The sequence below is a fragment of the Phyllobates terribilis genome, unplaced genomic scaffold, assembly GCF_046119375.1.
Source record: "Phyllobates terribilis strain yellow unplaced genomic scaffold, ASM4611937v1 Scaffold_7__3_contigs__length_470593459, whole genome shotgun sequence".
Classification (NCBI taxonomy): domain Eukaryota; kingdom Metazoa; phylum Chordata; class Amphibia; order Anura; family Dendrobatidae; genus Phyllobates; species Phyllobates terribilis.
In genome coordinates, this window is record NW_027362767.1 from 185566183 (window position 1) to 185589797 (window position 23615).

Consider the following 23615-nt stretch of genomic DNA (forward strand, 5'->3'; position numbering starts at 1 on the left):
GCTGAGCCCAGCTGCTGAGCTGAGCTGTCTCCAGGCTGAGCCCGGCTGCTGAGCTGTGCTGTCTTCAGGCTGAGCCCGGCTGCTGAGCTGAGCTGTCTCCAAGCTGAGCCCGGCTGCTGAGTTGAGCTGTCTCCAGGCTGAGCCCAGCTGCTGAGCTAACCTGTCTCCAGGCTGAGCCCGGCTGCTGAGCTGAGCTGTCTCCAGGCTGAGCCCAGCTGCTGAGCTGAGCTGTCTCCAGGCTGAGCCCGGCTGCTGAGCTGAGCTGTCTCCAGGCTGAGCCCGGCTGCTGAGCTGAGCTGTCTCCAGGCTGAGCCCGGCTGCTAAACTGAGCTGTCTCCAGGATGAGCCCGGCTGCTGAGCTGGGCTGTCTACAGGCTGAGCCCGGCTGCTGAGCTGAGCTGTCTCGAGGCTGAGCCCGGCAGCTGAGCTGTCTCCAGGTTGAGTCTGGCTGCTGAGCTGAGCTGTCTCCAGGCTGAGCCCGGTTGCTGAGCTGAACTGTCTCCAGGCTGAGCCCGGCTGCTGAGCTGACCTGTCTCCAGGCTGAGCCCAGCTGCTAAGCTGAGCTGTCTCCAGGCTGAGCCCAGCTGTCTCCAGACTGAGCCCGGCTGCTGAGCTAAGCTGTCTCCAGGCTGAGCCCGGCTGCTGAGCTGAGCTGTCTCCAGGATGAGCACGGCTGCTGAGCTGAGCTGTCTCCAGGCTGAGCCCAGCTGCTGAGCTGTCTCCAGTCTGAGCCCGGCTGCTGAGCTGAGCTGTCTCCAGGTTGAGCCCGGCTGCTGAGCTGAGCTGTCTGCAGGATGAGCTCGACTGCTGAGCTGTCTCCAGGATGAGCACGGCTGCTGAGCTGGGCTGTCTCCAGGCTGAGCCCGGCGGCTGAGCTGAACTGTCTCCAGGTTGAGCAAGGCTGCTGAGCTGAGCTGTCTCCAGGCTGAGCCCGGGTGCTGAGCTAAGTTGTCTCCAGGCTGAGCCGGCTGCTGAGCTGTCTCCAGGCTGAGCCTGGCTGCTGAGCTGAGCTGTCTCCAGGATGAGCCCAACTGCTGAGCTGAGCTGTCTCCAGGCTGAGCCCGGCACCTGAGCTGAGCTGTCTCCAGGCTGAGCCCAGCTGCTGAGCTGAGCTGTCTCCAGGCTGAGCCCGGCTGCTGAACTGTCTCCAGGCTGAGCCCGGCTGCTGAGCTAAGCTGTCTCCAGGCTGAGCCCGGCTGCTGAGCTGAGCTGTCTCCAGGCTGAGCCCGGCTGCTGAGCTGAGCTGTCTCCAGGCTGAGCCCGGCTGCAGAGCTGAGCTGTCTCCAGGATGAGCCCGGCTGCTGAGCTGGGCTGTCTCCAGGCTGAGCCCGGCTGCTGAGCTGTCTCCTGGCTGAGCCCGGATGCTGAGCTGAGCTGTCTCCAGGCTGAGCCCGGATGCTGAGCTGAGCTGTCTCCAGGATGAGCCCGGCTGCTGAGCTGAGCTGTCTCAAAGCTGAGCCCGGCTGCTGAGCTGAGCTGTCTCCAGGCTGAGCCCGGCTGCTTAGCTGAGCTGTCTCCAGGCTGAGCCCGGCTGCTGAGCTGAGCTGTATCCAGGCTGAGCCCGGCTGCTGAGCTGAGCTGTCTCCAAGCTGAGCCCGGCTGCTGAGCTGAGCTGTCTCCAGGCTGAGCCCAGCTGCTGAGCTAACCTGTCTCCAGGCTGAGCCCGGCTGCTGAGCTGAGCTGTCTCCAGGCTGAGCCCGGCTGCTGAGCTGAGCTGTCTCCAGGCTGAGCCCGGCTGCTGAGCTGAGCTGTCTCCAGGCTGAGCCCGGCTGCTGAGCTGAGCTGTCTCCAGGCTGAGCCCGGCTGCTAAACTGAGCTGTCTCCAGGATGAGCCCGGCTGCTGAGCTGGGCTGTCTACAGGCTGAGCCCGGCTGCTGAGCTGAGCTGTCTCGAGGCTGAGCCCGGCAGCTGAGCTGTCTCCAGGTTGAGCCCGGCTGCTGAGCTGGGCTGTCTCCAGGCTGAGCCCGGCTGCTGAGCTGAACTGTCTCCAGGCTGAGCCCGGCTGCTGAGCTGGGCTGTCTCCAGCCTGAGCCCGGCTGCTGAGCTGGGCTGTCTCCAGCCTGAGCCTGGCTGCTGAGCTGAGCTGTCTCCAGGCTGAGCTCGGCTGATGAGCTGGGCTGTCTCCAGCCTGAGCTCGGCTGCTGAGCTGGGCTGTCTCCAGGCTGAGGCCGGCTGCTGAGCTGAGCTGTCTCCAGGGTGAGCCCGGCTGCTGAGCTGAGCTGTCTCCAGGCTGAGCCCGGCTGCTGAGCTGAGCTGTCTCCAGGCTGAGCCCGGCTGCTGAGCTGAGCTGTCTCCAGGCTGAGCCCGGCTGCTGAGCTGGGCTTTCTCCAGGCTGAGCCCGGCTGTTGAGCTGAGCTGTCTCCAGGCTGACCCCGGCTGCTGAGCTGAGCTGTCTCCAGGCTGAGTCCGGCTGCTGAGCTGAGCTGTCTCCAGGCTGAGCCCGGCTGCTGAGCTGAGCTGTCTCCAGGCTGATCCCGGCTGCTGAACTGAGCTGTCTCCAGGCTGAGCCCGGCTGCTGAGCTGAGATGTCTCCAGGCTGAGCCCGGCTGCTGAGCTGAGCTGTCTCAAGGCTGAGCCCGGCTGCTGAACTGAGCTGTCTCCAGGCTGAGCCCGGCTGCTGAGCTGGGCTGTCTCCAGGCTGAGCCCGGCTGCTGAGCTGGGCTGTCTCCAGGCTGAGCCCTTCTGCTGAGCTAAGCTGTCTCCAGGCTGAGCCTGGCTGCTGAGCTGAGCTGTCTCCAGGCTGAGCCCGGCTGCTGAGCTGTCTCCAGGCTGAGCCCGGCTGCTGAGCTGGGCTGTCTCCATGCTGAGCACGGCTGCTGAGCTGAGCTGTCTCCAGACTGAGCCTGGCTGCGGAGCTGAGCTGTCTCCAGGCTGAGCCCGGCTGCTGAGCTGGGCAGTCTCCAGGCTGAGCTTGGCTGCTGAGCTGGGCTCTCTCCAGGCTGAGCCCGGCTGCTGAGCAGGGCTGTCTCCAGGCTGAGCCCGGCTACTGATCTGTCTCCAGGCTGAGCTCGGCTGCTGAGCTGGGCTGTCTCCAGGCTGAGCTCGGCTGCTGAGCTGGGCTGTCTCCAGGCTGAGCTCGGCTGCTGAGCTGGGCTGTCTCCAGGCTGATCCCGGCTGCTGAGCTGGGCTGTCTCCAGGCTGAGCTCGGCTGCTGAGCTGGGCTGTCTCCAGGCTGATCCCGGCTGCTGAGCTGGGCTGTCTCCAGGCTGATCCCGACTGCTGAGCTGGGCTGTCTCCAGGCTGAGCTCGGCTGCTGAGCTGGGCTGTCTCCAGGCTGAGCCCTGCTGCTGAGCTGTCTCCAGGCTGAGCTCGGCTGCTGAGCTGGGCTGTCTCCAGGCTGAGCCCTGCTGCTGAGCTGTCTCCAGGCTGAGCTCGGCTGCTGAGCTGGGCTGTCTCCAGGCTGATCCCGGCTGCTGAGCTGGGCTGTCTCCAGGCTGATCCCGGCTGCTGAGCTGGGCTGTCTCCAGGCTGAGCTCGGCTGCTGAGCTGGGCTGTCTCCAGGCTGAGCCCGGCTGCTGAGCTGAGCTGTCTCCAGGCTGAGCTCGGCTGCTGAACTGAGCTGTCTCCAGGCTGATCCCGGCTGCTGAGCTGGGCTGTCTCCAGGCTGAGCTCGGCTGCTGAGCTGGGCTGTCTCCAGGCTGAGCTCGGCTGCTGAGCTGGGCTGTCTCCAGGCTGAGCTCGGCTGCTGAGCTGGGCTGTCTCCAGGCTGAGCTCGGCTGCTGAGCTGGGCTGTCTCCAGGCTGAGCTCGGCTGCTGAGCTGGGCTGTCTCCAGGCTGAGCTCGGCTGCTGAGCTGGGCTGTCTCCAGGCTGAGCTCGGCTGCTGAGCTGGGCTGTCTCCAGGCTGAGCTCGGCTGCTGAGCTGGGCTGTCTCCAGGCTGAGCTCGGCTGCTGAGCTGGGCTGTCTCCAGGCTGAGCTCGGCTGCTGAGCTGGGCTGTCTCCAGGCTGAGCTCGGCTGCTGAGCTGGGCTGTCTCCAGGCTGAGCTCGGCTGCTGAGCTGGGCTGTCTCCAGGCTGAGCTCGGCTGCTGAGCTGGGCTGTCTCCAGGCTGAGCTCGGCTGCTGAGCTGGGCTGTCTCCAGGCTGAGCTCGGCTGCTGAGCTGGGCTGTCTCCAGGCTGAGCTCGGCTGCTGAGCTGGGCTGTCTCCAGGCTGAGCTCGGCTGCTGAGCTGGGCTGTCTCCAGGCTGAGCTCGGCTGCTGAGCTGGGCTGTCTCCAGGCTGAGCTCGGCTGCTGAGCTGGGCTGTCTCCAGGCTGAGCTCGGCTGCTGAGCTGGGCTGTCTCCAGGCTGAGCTCGGCTGCTGAGCTGGGCTGTCTCCAGGCTGAGCTCGGCTGCTGAGCTGGGCTGTCTCCAGGCTGAGCTCGGCTGCTGAGCTGGGCTGTCTCCAGGCTGAGCTCGGCTGCTGAGCTGGGCTGTCTCCAGGCTGAGCTCTGCCTCCTATATGAATGTCCTTATTTAGTCAGCCTGTGAGGTGGAGCGCGTCTCTGCATTCCCACAGCTCAGAGGTAACTCTCATGGTAACTCTGCATCTCCGTCCTCACTGCAAGGATTTAACCAACAAAACCCCAAACCTCCAGTGACTGCGACTCCTGACAGGATCAGGATGCAGTTTAATGTGTGTGGCTGCAGGAGAGCAGGATGACAATGACCCCTCAGCAGAGGACGCCTAGCAAGGACCTCGGCTCGTGGCTCCAGGAGGGAAGCAAGGTTGGTATTGTCTTTACTTACAATTAGTGCTAATTCACATTGTACGGAGGCTACAGATGCAGACTGCTCAGACGCTCTCCTGACAACCCTTCTGCTATCAGCTCCGCTTTTTACCAGACTTTCAGGCTGTTTGTAGGTAGAATACTATTATCTGCTGTTTTCATGGTAATTCGTTGCATTGATCGCTTGCATGTGTGGCCTCTTTACAGGGTGCTGGGCAGAGTGTTGTCCTCTCATTATCTGTCAGGGTTGTCAGTTGCTCAGGATTTTCTTGAAAGTCTGTGAAATTAGGGAATCTTTTATTCTATGTCCCCTAGAAAGGTTGATGTGCCTGTAGTTTTTCTTTAATGAATTTGAAAAAGCTGGGTGCAGATTGTAATACCTGTTGGGGCTCGTTCACACAACTGTATAAATCGGAGAGTGCTATCCATGGGTTTGATGCAAAGCACTCATACTTGCAACAATGATATTCCATGGGTTGTGCACATGTCCTATTATTCTATGGGGCATGCGTGATTAAGCCTCTGAGAATCGGATGACACTCACCCCTTCATGTCTATGGGTCCGTGAAAAAAATGGGACTGCACTCGGATGACATCTGAGTGGGGTGTAATTTTCACAGCCTGACCAGACTCTGATCAGAGGGTGATTGGCGTACTCGGACCAATTTTCTTGGCTGGAGAGAAAGCGTTCGTGTGACCCTGGCCACTGTCTCAGCATTTTACAGGGTACACGGTAACTACAATTCTCGGAAAAGTCACGGAACCAAAAACATCTCTACAACTTTGTGCCCTGTGATTATTACAGAGCTGTGATTTTTTTTGTAAAACATGTCCAGATCACAGATAAGGCGCACTTGCATTGAAGTCTATGGTGAGTCACGTGCGACAAGCGACAGAAAATCCAACACATTTGGAAACATTTAGGAGTGTGTGATGCCGTTGTGACACCAAAGGAAATCATTAGATGCAGTGTCACAATGACACATGAGGCCATGTAGCCATGGCCTAATGCTATTAGTTTAGTCCTAGAAGTTTTTCTGAGCTATAAATTCTTTATCAATTATTATTATTTTCCAATGTATCTGTGATATTTCGTTGGCGGTGTGTGATTTTTTTTTTATATAAGTTGTCCAGGGAAAAAAAAGAAAATATTTATAAATATACCATATCATCAGATACAGGACAAGTTTCCCATGTTTGTTTAGAAACCTGTGTAGCTGCGCACTAACACCTTAACACACTGTAACATACCTGCACACCAGAACGGACTCCCCCTTCTGGTTAAAGGGAGTTATGCAGGAGTTTTAAAAATGGTCATATTCTTAGGGAAGTGATAAAATACCAAAATAACTTGCCCTTATTCTGTGAATCCCCCGCCATTACTGTGGCACCAATCTGGTAGTCCTGCTGGGTTTTGTTAGTTGTCCTGAAGTGATTACATTTCAAATACCCAAATGTGACCGCTGCAGACAATTACTGGCCTCAGTAGTCACGTGCCACTCATCCTACTATAATCACTGCTGATGCAGTGATTGGCTGCAGTGGTCATATGTGGGTTGACACAACATCATTGCCATACATACCAGGATAGGGATGAGGAGTGCCGTGCATACCCGGATTGGGATAAGGGGTGCCATGTGTATCAAATTTGGGATGAGGGGGCCATGCATACCAGGATGAGAGATGGGGTGCCATGCATACCAGGATTGGGGATGAGGGGTGCCATTCTCATCAGGAATGGGTTGTAATTAGCATACATGCCCTGTGGCAACTGCTGGGCTGTGGTATTCATACCACCTAGCAGAAGGAAGAGTCTGATCTGCACTTTTCCTGTCTTTACATCTTCCTGTATATCCCTGGTTTGATTTCAGACCTATTAAAACATTGGACTAACATCACTCTTACTGAACATATTGCTGCATTCATTATTCCATAGGGCACAGTGCAATTGAGTCTTGTGTGTCAAATCCTTGGGATTTCTTTGGATGATGTGCTGATAAGTTACAGCTTATTTTCCTTACCGTGGTGCATCTTTCCATTCTGCATTACCTCCTTGTTTGTCCATTATCTAATTGTCATATTTATACTTAATAAAATGTTTACACTTTTTCTAAAAACGTTTTGCTGCCATGTACTCCTTTTTCTAATGTGTTAATTAGCAGCGTGTGCTTGGATCATTCTCCGTTACAATTATATGGACTACCCACTTTTTTTGACTTATGATGTCTCTAGCATTTTTTTGGGTTTCTATAGGCTAACATGTTGATCCAGCGGAAGGCAAGAACCCCATGGGGCAGAGACTAATAGCCACATATTAGGGGAAAGATTTCTTTCTGACTTCACATATGACAATCAGACTAGTTTCCTGGATTAGCGGCCCATCACAGAATCTAGTGCCCATAACCTATCTATAATACAATGCTAGAATCGTCCCTCTGTCTGAAGCCTCTATAGACTGCACATGCGCGACATGCGTGTGCAGTCTGGCTCCCGACAGAAGAACGCATGGAGCCATTACAGGTAAGAGGAGTGTATGGCGCCGCAGATCGCAGTATGCATACCAGGATTGGGGGAGTGAGGGGGCCACACATACCAGGATTGGGTGGTAAGGGGGCCACACATACCAGGATTGGGGGGGTTGAGGGGGCCACACATACCAGGATTGGGGGATGAGGGGGACACACATACCAGGAGTGGGGGATGAGGGGGCCACACATACCAGGATTGGGGGGGTTGAGGGGGCCACACATACCAGGATTGGGGGATGAGGGGGACACACATACCAGGAGTGGGGGATGAGGGGGCCACACATACCAAGATTGAGGGATGAGGGGGCCACACATACCAGGATTGGGGTATGAGGGGGCCACACATACCAGGATTGGGGGATGAGGGGGCCACACATACCAGGATTGAGGGGTGAGGGAGCAACACATACCACGATTGTGGGATGAGGGGGCCACACATACCAGGATTGAGGGGTGAGGGGACCATGCATACCAGGATTGGGGGGTGAGGGGTACCATGCATACCAGGATTTGGGGGTGAGGGTACCATGCATACCAGGATTGGGGGAGTGAGGGGGCCACACATACCAGGATTGGGTGGTGAGGGGGCCACACATACCAGTATTGGGGGATGAGGGGGCCATACATTCTAGGAGTGGGGGATGAGTGGGGCACACATAACAGGATTGAGGGATGAGGCGGCCACACATACCAGGATTGATAGGTGAGAGGGCCACACATACCAGGATTGAGGGGTGAGGAAGCCACACATACCACGCTTGGGGGATGAGGGGGCCACACATACCAGGATTGGGGGATGAGGGGTACCATACATACCAGGATTGAGGGGTGAGGGAACCATGCATACCAGGATTGAGGGGTGAGGGGACCATGCATACCAGGATTGGGGGGTGAGGGGTACCATGCATACCAGGATTGGGGGGTGGGGGACCATGCATACCAGGATTGGGAGTTGAGGGGGGCCATGCATATCAGGATTGGGGATGAGGGGTGCCATTCATACCAGCATTGGGTATGAGGAGTACCATGCATACCAGGATAGGAATGCGGGGTACCATGCATACCAAGATGATGGATGGGGTGCCATGCATACCAGGATGAGGGGTTCCATGCATTCCAGAATAGGGATGAGGGGTACCATGCATACCAGAATAGGAATATGTGGTGCCATGCATGCCAGGATTGGGGGATGAGGAGTGCCATACATACCAGGATGAGTGATTGGGTGCCATACATACCAGGATTGGGGGATGAGGGGTGCAATACATAACAGAATTGGGATGAGGGGTGCCATGTATACCAGGATGAGGGGTACCATGCATACCAGGATAGGGATGAGGGGTACCATGCATACCAGAATAGGGATGTGGGGTACCATGCATACCAGGATGAGGGAATGGGTGCCATGCATACCAGGATGAGTGGTGGCATGCATACCAGAATAGGGATGAGGGGTACCATGCATACTGGGATAGGGATAAGGGGTACCATGCATACCAGGATGAGGGATGGGGTGCCATGCATACCAGGATGAGGGGTGCCATGCATACCAGGATAGGGATGCAGGGTACCATTCATACCAGGATGAGGGATGGAGTGCCATGCATTCCAGGATGAGGGGTGCCATGTATATCAAATTTGGGATGAGGGGGCCATGCATACCAGGATGAGAGATGGGTGCCATGCATACCAGGATTGGGGATCAGGGGTGCCATGCAAACCAGGATTGGGGATGAGGAGTGCCATGCTTAGCAGGTTTGGGGATGAGGGTGCCATGCAAACCAGGATTGGGGATGAGGGGTGCCATGCGAACCAGGATTGGGGATGAGGGGTGCCATGCATACCAGGATTGGTGATGAGGGGTGCCATGCATACCAGGATTGGTGATGAGGGGTGCCATGCATACCAGGTTTGGGGATGAGGGGTGCCATGCATACCAGGTTTGGGGATGAGGGGTGCCATGCGTACCAAGATTGTGGATGAGGGGTGCCATACATACCAGGATTGGGGTTGAGGGGTGCCATGCATACCAGGATTTGGGATGAGGGGTGCCATGCATACCAGGATAGGGATGAGGGGTACCATGCATACCAGGATAGGGATCTGGGGGTGCCATGCATACCAGGATTCAGATGAGGGGCCATGTATACCAGGATAGGGATGAGGGATGGGGTGCCATGCATACCAGGATAGGGATGAGGGATGGGGTACCATGCAAACCAAGATTGGGAATGAGGGAGCCATGCATACCAGGATGAGGGGCGCCATGCATGCCAGGATTGGGGATGAGGGGTGCCATGCATACCAGGATTGGGGATGAGGGGTGCCATACATACCAGGATTGGGGGTGAGGGGTTTCATGGATACTGGATTGGGGGTGAGGAGTGCCATGCTTTCCAGGATTGGGGGTGAGGGGTGCCATACATACCAGGATTGGGGATGAGGGGTACATCAATACCGGGATTGGGGGTGAGGGGTGCCATGCATATCAGGATTGGGGATGAGGGGTGCCATGCATACCAGGATTAGTGGTGAGGTGTGCCATGCATACCAGCATAGGGATGAGGGCAGCACATAACAGGATGGAGGAACAGGATGGGGGCAGCACAAATACCAGGATGGGGGCAGCACATACCAGCATGGGAGACCATATACCAATAAAAATGCTCACCACCCGGGCGTAGAACGGGCTCAATAGCTAGTAATATTATATTTATCAAGAAAGACCTCCAGACCCTACTTATATTTGTTTAGTGAATCAACCATTACCACATCATGTGGCAGAGAGTGCCATAGTCTCACTGTTCTTACAGTAAAGAATCCACAGTCTTACTGCTCTTACAGTAAAGAATCCACAGTCTCACTGCTCTTACAGTAAAGAGTCCATAGTCTAGCTGCTCTTACAGTAAAGAATCCATAGTCTCACTGCTCTTACAGTAAAGAATCCATAGTCTCACTTCTCTTACAGGAAAAAATCCACAGTCTCACTGCTCTTACGGTAAAGAATCCATAGTCTCACTGCTCTTACAGGAAAGAATCTACATCTTTTCTCTTGTGGGTACCCTTAGTTTTGTGTGTGGATTTTCCCCACAAAATTGTATTATATGTGGAAAAATACAGGTAAAAACCACATGGTTTTAGTGATTTTCAGCTGCCAAAATGCGCTAAAGATGGGGATATCTCTCCTAACCCCGGTCCACCCTACACTAACTTCAACCCCTTCCCCATCTTACATCATAGCACTGCTAACCTTATTAACATCAGTTGTTCTCCTTCATCTCCCTCTTTTAATTGTGCACTCTGGAACCCACAGTCTGTATGCAATAAGCTTTCTTTCCTGCACAACTACTTTCTGACTAACTCTCTCAATCTGCTGGACCTCACTGAAACCTGGATTCGGGATTCTGACACTGTCTCCCCTGCTGCTATTTCTCATGGCTTCTTACATATTTCCCATTCCCCGAGACGTGCAAACAGATGTAGTGGTGGAGTTGGCTTACTCCTGTTCCCACAATGCACTTTCCAGGTCATCCCCCCAGTTCAATTACTCTCATTCCCTTCTTTTGAGGTCCACACCACCAGGCTCTTCCATCTCCTCTCTCTCAGAGTAGTGGACGTATACCATTCTCCAGGCTCACCCACCCAGTTCCTTGACCACTTTGCTGCCTGGCTGCCGCACTTCATGATTCCAGAATTACCAACCCTTATCCTGGGTTGCCGACCCCAGCACACTCCTACCTATTACACATTCAGAAATCTACAAGCCATTAACCCTCATACACTTTCAGACTCCCTACACTCATCACCGCCCCCAATCTCCTCTTTTTCCTGTCCTGATCTGCCTGTATATCACTACAATGACACTTTTAGAAGCACCCTGGACCAAGTAGCGCCCTTCACCCTCAGAACCTCCAAACACAGAGTAAAACAGCCCTGGCTCACACCGCAAACTCTATTTCTCCAACGATACTTTAGGAGTGCCGAATGCCTATGGAGGAAAACTCGCACACCAGAAAACTTTATTGACTATAAATTTATGTTAAGAACCTATAACTCTGCCCTCACCTCGCTAAACAGACCTACTTCAACTCCCTGACCTCCTCACTATCCAACAACCCCAAAAAACTCTACTCCCGCCTTACCAGTTGCCTCTCCACTCACTCTCATCTAGATCCATCACAGTCTGGTTTCCGCTCCCTACATTCTACAGAAACTGCACTCAAAGTGACCAATGACCTTCTGACAGAAAAATGCAACAGTGACTACTCTCTGCTCATTCTCCTTGACTTCTCTGCAGCTTTCGACACTGTTGCCCACCATCTCCTACTCTCTATGCTCCACTCAATCAGCATAAAGGACACTGCTCTTTCCTACAGAACACCAGTGACTGTCTGTCCACATTTTAGCAACATAATGTCCGCTGTCTGTCTGAAACTTAACCTTTCCAAAACTGAACTTCTTCTGCTCCCACTGTCTACTTACCTCCCTAAATGCAACATCTCCCTCTCCGTGTGTGGAACCACAATATCGTCTGGGCAGCAGGTTCCCTGTCTGGGTGTTATGTTTGACACCAATCTTTCCTTCACCTCCCATATACAATCTCTTGCCCGCTCTTGTCGCTTGCACCTGAAGAACTTCTCTAGAATCGACTCCTTTCTCATCATGGAAACAACAAAAACCCTCGCTGTTGCCCTGATCCACTCCCATCTTGACTACTGTAACTCTCTATTAATTGGCCTCCCCCTCACTCGACTTTCCCCTCTCCAGTCCATCCTTATTGCAGCAGCCACGGTCATCTATCTGGCCCATTGTGACTCAGACGCTTCCGCTCTGTGCCAGTCATTGCACTGGCTGCCCATACATTGTAGGATCTAATTTAAGTTGCTTGTTCTCACCCACAAAGCTCTCCACAGTGTGGCACCCCCCTACATCTCCTCTCATTTCTGTTTATCGGCCTACCCGTTCTCTACACTCCTCAAGCAATCTTCGACTAACATCCGCACTAATCCGTACCTCCCACTTCCGGCTCCTAGACTTCTTCCAAGTTGCACCTATTCTTTGGAATGCTCTACCCTCAAAAATTAGGATAAACCACAACTTACACTGTTTTAGGCGCTCCCTAAAAACACATCTTTTTAGGGTGGCCTACGACATTCCCTAATCGAAGTCCTTTTTATATATTTATAGCCCATTCACTATTTCTCTGCACATAATTCTCCATCAAACTCCACCGCACCCAAAAGCAACACAGATACTGGCTGGTGACTGCTCATGCAGCCTATATCTAACCCTCATCCCCTCAAGATGGCCGGACCATCATTGTAAATAAGCACCCGGACTTTGTGTCACCCTCACCTCATTGTAGGTTGTAAGCTCTTACAAGTAGGGTCTTTATTATTGTTGCTTTAATTATTGTATTATCTTTATCTACGTTACATATGACTGTTGTATATGAACCGCTGAATTGTAAAGCGCTGTATAATATATTGGTGCAATATAAATAAAGAGTATTATTATAATTATCCATAACATTTTGTCAAAGCCAAATTTCAGGAAGAATCAAATAAGTATTTGATTACCCTGGCAAACAACACTTAATACTTGGTGGCAAAACCCTTGTTGGCAAGCACAGCAGTCAGACATTTTTAGTAGTTGATGATTAGGGTTGCGCACATGTCAGGAGGAGTTTTGGTCCACTCCTCTTTGTAGATCATCTCTAAATCATTCAGATTTTGAGGCTGTCGCTTGGCAACTTGGAGCTTCAACTGCCTCCATAAGTTTTCTATGGGATTATGGTCTGGAGAATGGCTAGGCCACTCCATGACCCTACTGTGCTTCTTTTTGAGCCACTCCGTTGTTGCCTTGGCTGTATGTTTTGGGTCATTGTCTTGCTGGAAGACCCAGCCACTACTCATTTTTAATGTCCTGGTGGAGGGAAGGAGGTTGTCACACAGGATTTTATGGTACATGACTCCATCCATTCTCCCATTGATGGGGTGAAGTAGTCCTGTGCCCTTAGCAGATAAACATCCCCAAAACATAATGTTTCCACCTCCATGCTTGACAGTGGGGATGATGGTCTTTGGGTCACAGGCAGCATTTCTCTTCCTCTGAGTTAATGCCAAAGAGCTACATTTTTGTCTCATCTGACCACAGCACCTTCTCCCAATAACTCACAGAATCATCCAGGTGTTCACTGGTTTCAGACGGGCCTGCACATGTGCCTTCTTCAGCAGGGGGACCTTGCGGGCACTGCAGGATTTTAAACCTTTAAGGCGTAATGTGTTACCAATGGTTTTCTTGGTGACTGTGGTCCTAGCTGCCATGAGATCATTAACAAGTTCCTCCCGTGTAGTTTTAGGCTGATCTCTCACCTTCCTCATGATCAAGGATACTCCACGAGGTGAGATTTTCCATGGGGCCCCAGATCGATGTCGATTGACAGTCATTTGTATTTCTTCCATTTTCTTACTATTGCACCAACAGTTGTCTGCTTCTCACCCAGCGTCTTACTTATGGTTTTGTAGCCCATTCCAGCTTTGTGCAGATCTATGATCTTGTCCCTGACATCCTTAGAAAGCTCTTTGGTCTGGCCCATGTTGTAGAGGTTAGAGTCTGACTGATTAATTGATTCTGTGGACAGGAGTCTTTTATACAGGTGACTATGTAAGACAGCTGTCTTTAATGCAGGTAATGAGTTGATTAGGAGCATTTAACTGGTCTGTAGGAGCCAGAACTCATCATGGTTTGTAGGGGATCAAATACTTATTTCTCACTGCAAAATGCAAATAAATTTATCTAATTTATACAATGATTTTCTTGATTTTTTTTGGATATTCTATCTCTCAATGTTAAAATTAACCTACCCTTAAAATTATAGACCGTTCATGTCTTTGTCAGTGGGCAAACTAACAAAGACAGCAAGGGATCAAATACTTATTTCCTTCACTGTATGTATGTCAATCCATACTGCTGACCAACAGTGAATAGCATCCAAGGAAAAGGATCGGTACAAAAAAGAAATAAAAATTGTATTTCTTTAATTTATTTTTTTGTACCGATCCTTTTCCTTGGATAAAAAGTTTGGTATTTGGCCCAGAAAAGCCCCTTAAATATGCATTTATTAATGTGATGCTTTACTTAGTATATTACTTGGGATTGTGGTGGTGACGAGAGCGCAGACAGAATTCAGACTTTGGGTTTTGGATATAATTTTTCCTTTGGAAATGGAACTTTAATATTTAGTTAAATAATTAACAGACTTTCTGTAGAATGAATTTGATTATATTAAGTTGAATTTTAATTTTCAGACTTTTTATTCAAGTTATATTAAACATACTGTAATAAAAAATTATTGAAGGCTATGGACAACTTCTCATCTTGCTTCCTGCCAGTCGTCTACTTTCAGCTGCAGACTTATTATTTCTGAGACTATTCCTTCCATATCTAGACTGGGAAAATTCCTGATGATCCAAAAATATCCAGAATGAAATGTTTTGAGGTTTGAGACTATTTTGAGCACATGTTGGAGCAGCAGAATTTCCAGATCATATTTAGCATGAAGGATGAATTTCGGTGGTCGGTCTTCACTGCCGTTGTTTCATGAGTTCTGGATTTTCACGTGTTCTCTATACATTATACTTATGATAAATCAGTTACTTTTCTACGATATTCTGCTTTCAAAAATCCTGGAAAAAAGGATTGGTAGATTTATAACTAAAAGAGGAATAATTCAAGAATTTAAAGCTATCCTAGACATAATATTCAGGATCTGCTCTTCCTAACATGAATACACTTGGCCAAATAGACATTATTTCTGTGGTAGAAGCAGATATAAGCAACTCACATGCAATACAACTTCTCCAGGAAAACTAATGAATCCAAATAGTTGGTGTCCATCCTATCCCTAAAAAACTTTGAGGGGTAGTCTGCTGGTGGCCATTGACATAAAATTGTTGCCACATTCTAACAATAAAATTCTGCTAAAATAATTGTAATTGTGTGACAGCTGAGGTTTTCTGTCACGCCAGGTGTAAGTGCAACACAACGGGAGAAGGAGCCCAGAGACTAGGAAAAGGGAGAAGTGGAGACCTCCTAGTCTGGTCTAGCATCACCCTGTCTCAACTAACGTTTCTATATAGCCTCCTCAGCTATCACAGATCGCGTGCCTCGCCCTACTTTCCCTGGCGTAAGGCTATGGCTAGGGATGGAAGGAGATGAGCACTAGTCAACCTCCACTAAAACTCTAAAGACAACAAGGGTAGACAAAACAGGGGAAAATGGCTTAGCTTTAGATTAACTCCAAATGTGTACACGGCCTCAAACTCCAGAGAGGACGAGGTACCGCTTCTGCTAAGCTTCACAAATAGAAATGAATATAACCGACGCCCTCTCAGACACAACAGATATATATAAACACCCAGGCCAGAGAGAAAATTAGCAAGATAGAGGTAGTCGCTCGGTCCTAAAGACAGCCTCCTATCTAAACAGCTGTCTGCAATGCCAAAACGTGGAGATCTCCTGCAACCCACTGCAAGGCGACTGTCTGTCCCCTCTGACACACCCGTGACATTTTCACTCTCTCCACTGCTCGTTATATATACTGTATACACACTGTATAAACACTCTCTATGTAAAGACATACCTAACGGACACTGACAATGTGAATGTCTGGCTGCTCCATTCCTAGAATGTTTGGATGAGATACAAGAACTTTAGCCCCTTCACTTTAGTGTTTAAACTAGGGATTGGGGGGAGGGTATTCATTTTGTAGGTGGGGAAGATAGTGCAGATAGTTAACTGGGCACAAATAAAAAAATTGGGGGTGGGGTTAGAACAGTCAATATAGTAAGAAGGAATAGAGGTACAGAGAGATACATAAAATGCATGTACACTAATGCCAGGAGCCTCACCAACAAAGTGGAGGAATTAGAATTAATTTTGTTGGAAAATAATTATGACATGGTGGGGATATCTGCGACGTGGCTGGACGAGAGCCATGACTGGGCAGTTCATTTACAGGGCTATAGTCTGTTCAGAAATGACCGTACAAACAAGCGAGGGGGGGGTGTTTATATGTAAAATCATCCTTAAAACCTGTCTTGCGGGAGGATATATGTGAATCTAATGAAAATGTAGAGTCCCTGCGGGTGGAGATAAGGGGAGGGGAAAAAATAATAAATTACTGATAGGGGTTTGTTATAAGTCTCCAAAAATAATGGAAGCAGTGGAGAATATCCTCATAACGCAAATAGATGAAGCAGCGACTCAAGGAGAAGTCATTATTATGGGGGACTTCAACTACCCTGAAATACATTGGGGGACAGAAACCTGTAGTTCAAGCAAAGGTAATAGGGCTTTGACAACTATGAGAGACAATTACCTTTCACAACTGGTTCAAGACCCAACAAGAAGGGGGGCACTGCTAGACCTAATATTAACCAACAGGCCAGACCGCATATCAAATATACGAGTTGGGGGTCACTTGGGTAATAATGATCACAAAACAATAAGTTTTCATGTTTGCTTTCATAAGATGTGTAGTAGTGGGGTTACAAGGACACTAAACTTCAGGAAGGCAAATTTCCAACGGTTGAGAGATGATCTTAGTGCAATAAACTGGGACGATATCCTGAGACATAAAACTACACAAAGCAAATGGGAGACATTTATTAGCATCCTGAATAGGACCTGTGCACAATATATACCCTATGGGAATGAACATGCTAGAAATAGGAGGAAACCACTATGGCTAAATAGAGCTGTAAGGAGCGCAATAAGTGACAAAAATAAAGCATTTAGAGAACTAAAGCAAGTAGGTAGTGATGAGGCATTAAATAAATACAGAAAATTACATAAATTCTGTAAAAACCATATCAAGGCAGCAAAGATTGAGACAGAGAGAATCATTGCCAGAGAAAGTAAAAATAACCCCAAAATATTCTTTAACTACATAAATAGTAAGAAATGATAGTGTTGGCCCCTTAAAATAGTCTGGGTGAAATGGTGGATGAGGATGAGGAAAAAGCCAATATGCTAAATTATTTTTTTTCAACAGTATTTACACAAGAAAATCACATGACAGAAAACATGATCAGTGATAACAAAAATTCTCCAGTAAATGTCACTTGCTTAACCCAGCAGGAAGTACGGCGGCGTCTAAAATTCACTAAAGGTGACAAATCCCCGGGCCCGGATGGGATACACCCGCGAATACTGCAGGAATTAAGTAACGTCATAGATAGACCATTATTTTTAATCTTTAAAGATTCCATAATAAGAGGGTCTGTACCCCAGGACTGGCGAATAGCAAATGTGGTGCCAATATTCAAAAAGGGGACAAAAAACAAACTTGGAAATTATAGGCCGGTAAGCTTAACCTCTACTGTGGGTAAAATCCTGGAGGGTTTCCTAAGAGATGCTATACTAGAGTATCTGAAGAAGAAGACCCTCATGACCCAATATCAACATGGGTTTACAAGGGACCGTTCCCCCAATATCAACATGGGTTTATGAGGGACCGTTCCTGTCAGACTAATCTGATCAGCTTTTATGAAGAGGCAAGTTCTGGACTGGACCAAGGAAATGTAGTGGATGTTGTGTATATGGACTTTTCAAAAGCTTTTGATACGGTTCCACACAAAAGGTTGATACATAAAATGAGAACAATGGGGATAAGGGAAAATATATGTATGTGGGTTAAGAACTGGCTCAGTGATAGGAAAAAAGGGTGGTTATTAATGGAAACCATTCAGACTGGGTGACAGTAAACAGTGGGGTACCACAGGGGTCAGTATTGGGCCCCCTTCTTTTTAACATATTTAGTAATGACCTTGTAGGGGGCATACAGAGTAATATTTCAATATTTGCAGATGACACTAAACTCTGCAGGGTAATCAATACAGAGGAGGACAATTTTATATTACAGGAGGATCTATGTAAACTAGAAGCTTGGGCTGATAAATGGCAAATGAGCTTTAATGGGGATAAATGTAAGGTAATGCACTTGGGCAGAGGAAATAAAATGTATAATTATATGCTTAATTGTAAAACACTGGGCAAAACTGTCACTGAAAAAGACCTGGGTGTATTGGTGGACGACAAGCTCACGTTTGGTGGCCAGTGTCAGGCAGCTGCTGCAAAGGCAAATAAAATAATTGGATGCATTAAAAGAGGCATAGATGCTCATGAGGAGAAGATAATTTTACCTCTATGCAAGTCACTAGTGCGACCACACTTAGAATACTGTGTACAGTTCTGGTCTCCGGTGTATAAGAAAGACATAGCTGAACTAGAGCGGGTGCAGAGAAGAGCGACCAAGGTTATTAGAGGACTGGGGGGTCTGCAATACCAAGACAGGTTATTATAGGACTGGGGGGTCTGCAATACCAAGACAGGTTATTAGAGGACTGGGGGGTCTGCAATACCAAGACAGGTTATTAGAGGACTGGGGGGTCTGCAATACCAAGACAGGTTATTAGAGGGCTGGGGGGTCTGCAATACCAAGACAGGTTATTAGAGGGCTGGGGGGTCTGCAATACCAAGACAGGTTATTACACTTGGGGTTATTTACTGTGGAAAAACGAAGGCTTAGGCTGAGTTCACACGATGCTTTTTTCATGCGTTTCCACGGCGTTTTTGCAGTTGCGTAAATGCCGCGGAATCGCATTAAAAACGCATGGTAGAAGGGCAGCAATGTTCCCCAATTGAAATCCGCATGTGCTGTGCCCATGATGCGGATTTTTCCGCAGCGTAAACGCTGCGGTCAAAAATCCGCAGCATGTCAATTAATTTTGCGGAAACGCTGCTCTTTTGCCGCCATTGACTTGCATTAGACCGCATGGATCCGCATCACTGTATATGTTGATGCGCTTTTCATGCGGTCTAATGTGCGGATGGTACCCGGGTGTGGAGGAGAGGACTCTCATCCAGACCCAGGTACCATTAAAAAAAAAAGAATAAAATAAAAAATATATATATTCCCACCTTCTGACGGCCCGCGCAGCGCTCCTGCTTGGTTCGCGGCACTTCGGGATTGAATGAAGAAGGACCTTCGCTGACGTCAGAGTCATGTGACGAGTCACGTGACGCTGACGTCGGAAGGTCCTAAAGTCTTCACTGCCGGCAGCCGGGACCGAGCGAAGCAGGACACCGAGGGCCATCAGAGGGTAAAGTATAGATTTATTTTTTGACATTCACACACTATATAAATCCATGCTGGTTGCATGGATTTATATAGTGTAAAGTTGACAAGCACTTTCCAAGTGATGCTAAAATCGCTTGTCAACCCGCATGCGGAAATGAAAGTGAAGACCGCTTCATTTCCGCATGTCCCTGGCAGGAAACCGCATGTACAATCCGCATGCGTTTTTTCCTGCCAGAGAGATGCAGAAACGCTCAGGAAAAAATCCTGAGCATTTCTGCATCGTGTGCACATACCCTTAGGGGGGATCTTATTACTATGTACAAGTATATGAGGGGACAGTACAAAGACCTTTCTACTGATCTTTTTACTCTGAGGCCTGAGACGGGGACAAGGGGGCATCTTCTACGTCTGGAGGAAAGAAGGTTTAATCATAATCACAGACGCGGATTCTTTACTGTAAGAGCAGTGAGACTATGGAGCTCTCTGCCGCATGATGTGTAATGAGTGATTCACTACTAACATTTAAGAAGGGCCTGGATGCCTTTCTTGAAAAGTATAATATTACAGGTTATAAATACTAGATTCCTTGATAGGGCGTTGATCCAGGGAACTAGTCTGATTGTCGTATGGAGTCAGGAAGGAGTTTTTTTCCCCAATGTGGAGCTTAGTGTTTGCCACATGGGTTTTTTTGCCTTCCTCTGGATCAACATGTTAGGCTATGGGGTGAACTAGATGGACTTAGTCTTCCTTCAACCTTAAAAACTATGTAAATATGTTACCAAATGTCTTGTCAAGTTATAAGTTGTCCACAGCAATATACAGATTGAAAAAATAATGCTTCTTATGGTTACTACTTACTATTACTGCCTAAAATTTACTGAAAATCAGTATATAACAATATACGTATAATTATTACAGTAGATGAGTGTGGTATGAGGGCCCGACATCCACAGATGGGGGTTGTGCTCACAGCCCAACACCGTGCAGGACGCTTGGCATTTAAAACAGAACACCAGGATTGGCAAAGTCGCCACTGGCGCCCTGTGCTCTTCACAGATGAAAGCAGGTTCACACTGAGCACATGTGACAGACGTGACAGAGTCTGGAGATGCTGTGGAGAGCGATCTGCTGCCTGCAACATCCTTCAGCATGACCGGTTTGGCAGTGGGTCAGTAATGGTGTGGGATGGCATTTCTTTGGAGGGCCGCACAGCCCTCCATGTGCTCGCCAGAGGTGGCCTGACTGCCATTAGGTACCGAGATGAGATCCTCAGACCCCTTGTGAGACCATATGCTGGTGCGGTTGGCCCTGGGTTCCTCCTAATGCAGGACAATGCCAGACCTCATGTGGCTGGAGTGTGTCAGCAGTTCCTGCAAGATGAAGGCATTGAAGCTATGGACTGGCCGCCCGTTCCCCATACCTGAATCCGATTGAGCACATCTGGGACATCATGTCTCGCTCCATCCACCAACGTCACGTTGCACCACAGACTGTCCAGGAGTTGGTGGATGCTTTAGTCCAGGTCTGGGAGGAGATCCCACAGGAGACCATCCACAACCTCATCAGGAGCATGCCCAGGCGTTGTAGGGAGGTCATACAGGCACGTGGAGGCCACACACAATACTCAGCCTCATCAGGAGCATGCCCAGGCGTTGTAGGGAGGTCATACAGGCACATGGAGGCCACACACAATACTCAGCCTCATCAGGAGCATGCCCAGGCATTGTAGGGAGGTCATACAGGCACATGGAGGCCACACACAATACTCAGCCTCATCAGGAGCATGCCCAGGCATTGTAGGGAGGTCATACAGGCACGTGGAGGCCACACACAATACTGAGCCTCATCAGAAGCATGCCCAGGCGTTGTAGGGAGGTCATACAGGCACGTGGAGGCCACACACAATACTCAGCCTCATCAGGAGCATGCCCAGGCGTTGTAGGGAGGTCATACAGGCACGTGGAGGCCACACACAATACTTGGCCTCATCAGGAGCATGCCCAGGCGTTGTAGGGAGGTCATACAGGCACGTGGAGGCCACACACAATACTCAGCCTCATCAGGAGCATGCCCAGGCGTTGTAGAGAGGTTATACAGGCACGTGGAGGCCACACACAATACTGAGCCTCATCAGGAGCATGCCCAGGCGTTGTAGGGAGGTCATACAGGCACGTGGAGGCCACACACAATACTCAGCCTCATCAGGAGCATGCCCAGGCGTTGTAGGGAGGTCATACAGGCACGTGGAGGCCACACACAATACTTGGCCTCATCAGGAGCATGCCCAGGCGTTGTAGGGAGGTCATACAGGCACGTGGAGGCCACACACAATACTGAGCCTCATCAGGAGCATGCCCAGGCGTTGTAGGGAGGTCATACAGGCACGTGGAGGCCACACACAATACTGAGCCTCATCAGGAGCATGCCCAGGCGTTGTAGGGAGGTCATACAGGCACGTGGAGGCCACATACAATACTGAGCCTCATCAGGAGCATGCCCAGGCGTTGTAGGGAGGTCATACAGGCACGTGGAGGCCGCACACACAATACTCAGCCTCATCAGGAGTATGCCCAGGCGTTGTAGGGAGGTCATACAGGCACGTGGAGGCCACACACAATACTGAGCCTCATCAGGAGCATGCCCAGGCGTTGTAGGGAGGTCATACAGGCACGTGGAGGCCACACACAATACTGAGCCTCATCAGGAGCATGCCCAGGCGTTGTAGGGAGGTCATACAGGCACGTGGAGGCCACACACAATACTGAGCCTCATCAGGAGCATGCCCAGGCGTTGTAGGGAGGTCATACAGGCACGTGGAGGCCACACACAATACTTGGCCTCATCAGGAGCATGCCCAGGCGTTGTAGGGAGGTCATACAGGCACGTGGAGGCCACACACAATACTTGGCCTCATCAGGAGCATGCCCAGGCGTTGTAGGGAGGTCATACAGGCACGTGGAGGCCACACACAATACTTGGCCTCATCTGGAGCATGCCCAGGCGTTGTAGGGAGGTCATACAGGCACGTGGAGGCCACACACAATACTCAGCCTCATCAGGAGCATGCCCAGGCGTTGTAGGGAGGTCATACAGGCACGTGGAGGCCACACACAATACTCAGCCTCATCAGGAGCATGCCCAGGCATTGTAGGGAGGTCATACAGGCACGTGGAGGCCACACACAATACTCAGCCTCATCAGGAGCATGCCCAGGCGTTGTAGGGAGGTCATACAGGCACGTGGAGGCCACACACAATACTCGGCCTCATCAGGAGCATGCCCAGGCGTTGTAGGGAGGTCATACAGGCACGTGGAGGCCACACACAATACTCAGCCTCATCAGGAGCATGCCCAGGCATTGTAGAGAGGTTATACAGGCACGTGGAGGCCACACACAATACTGAGCCTCATCAGGAGCATGCCCAGGCGTTGTAGGGAGGTCATACAGGCACGTGGAGGCCACACACAATACTGAGCCTCATCAGGAGCATGCCCAGGCGTTGTAGGGAGGTCATACAGGCACGTGGAGGCCACACACAGTACTGAGCCTCATCAGGAGCATGCCCAGGCGTTGTAGGGAGGTCATACAGGCACGTGGAGGCCGCACACACAATACTCAGCCTCATCAGGAGTATGCCCAGGCGTTGTAGGGAGGTCATACAGGCACGTGGAGGCCACACACAATACTGAGCCTCATCAGGAGCATGCCCAGGCGTTGTAGGGAGGTCATACAGGCACGTGGAGGCCACACATAATACTGAGCCTCATCAGGAGCATGCCCAGGCGTTGTAGGGAGGTTATACAGGCACGTGGAGGCCACACACAATACTGAGCCTCATCAGGAGCATGCCCAGGCGTTGTAGGGAGGTCATACAGGCACGTGGAGGCCACACACAATACTCAGCCTCATCAGGAGCATGCCCAGGCGTTGTAGGGAGGTCATACAGGCACGTGGAGGCCACACACAATACTGAGCCTCATTTTGACTTGTTTTAAGGACATTACATCACAGTTGGATCAGCCTGTAGTGTGTTTTTCCACTTTAATTTTGACGGTGACTCCAAATCCAGGCCTCCATTGGTTAATAAATGTGATTTCCATTGATGATTTTTGTGTGATTTTGTTGTCAGCACATTCAACTTTGTACAGAACAAAGTATTCAATGAGAATATTTCATTCATTCAGATCTAGGATGGGTTATTTCAGTGTTCCCTTTATTTTTTTGAGCAGTGTATA

At 50.2% G+C, this 23615-nt stretch overlaps 1 protein-coding gene across 1 annotated transcript in view; it reads left to right on the forward strand.

Annotated features, from left to right (window-relative positions):
- The first annotated feature begins 4456 nt into the window (after positions 1–4456).
- LOC141154118 (uncharacterized) overlaps positions 4457–23615 on the forward strand; it is a 264105-nt gene continuing 244946 nt past the window's right edge. Inside the window, exon 1 of the mRNA XM_073639591.1 lies at positions 4457–4704. Coding sequence (XP_073495692.1) covers positions 4636–4704 — 69 coding nt within the window. The 5' untranslated portion in view covers positions 4457–4635. The remainder of the gene's footprint in view (positions 4705–23615) is intronic.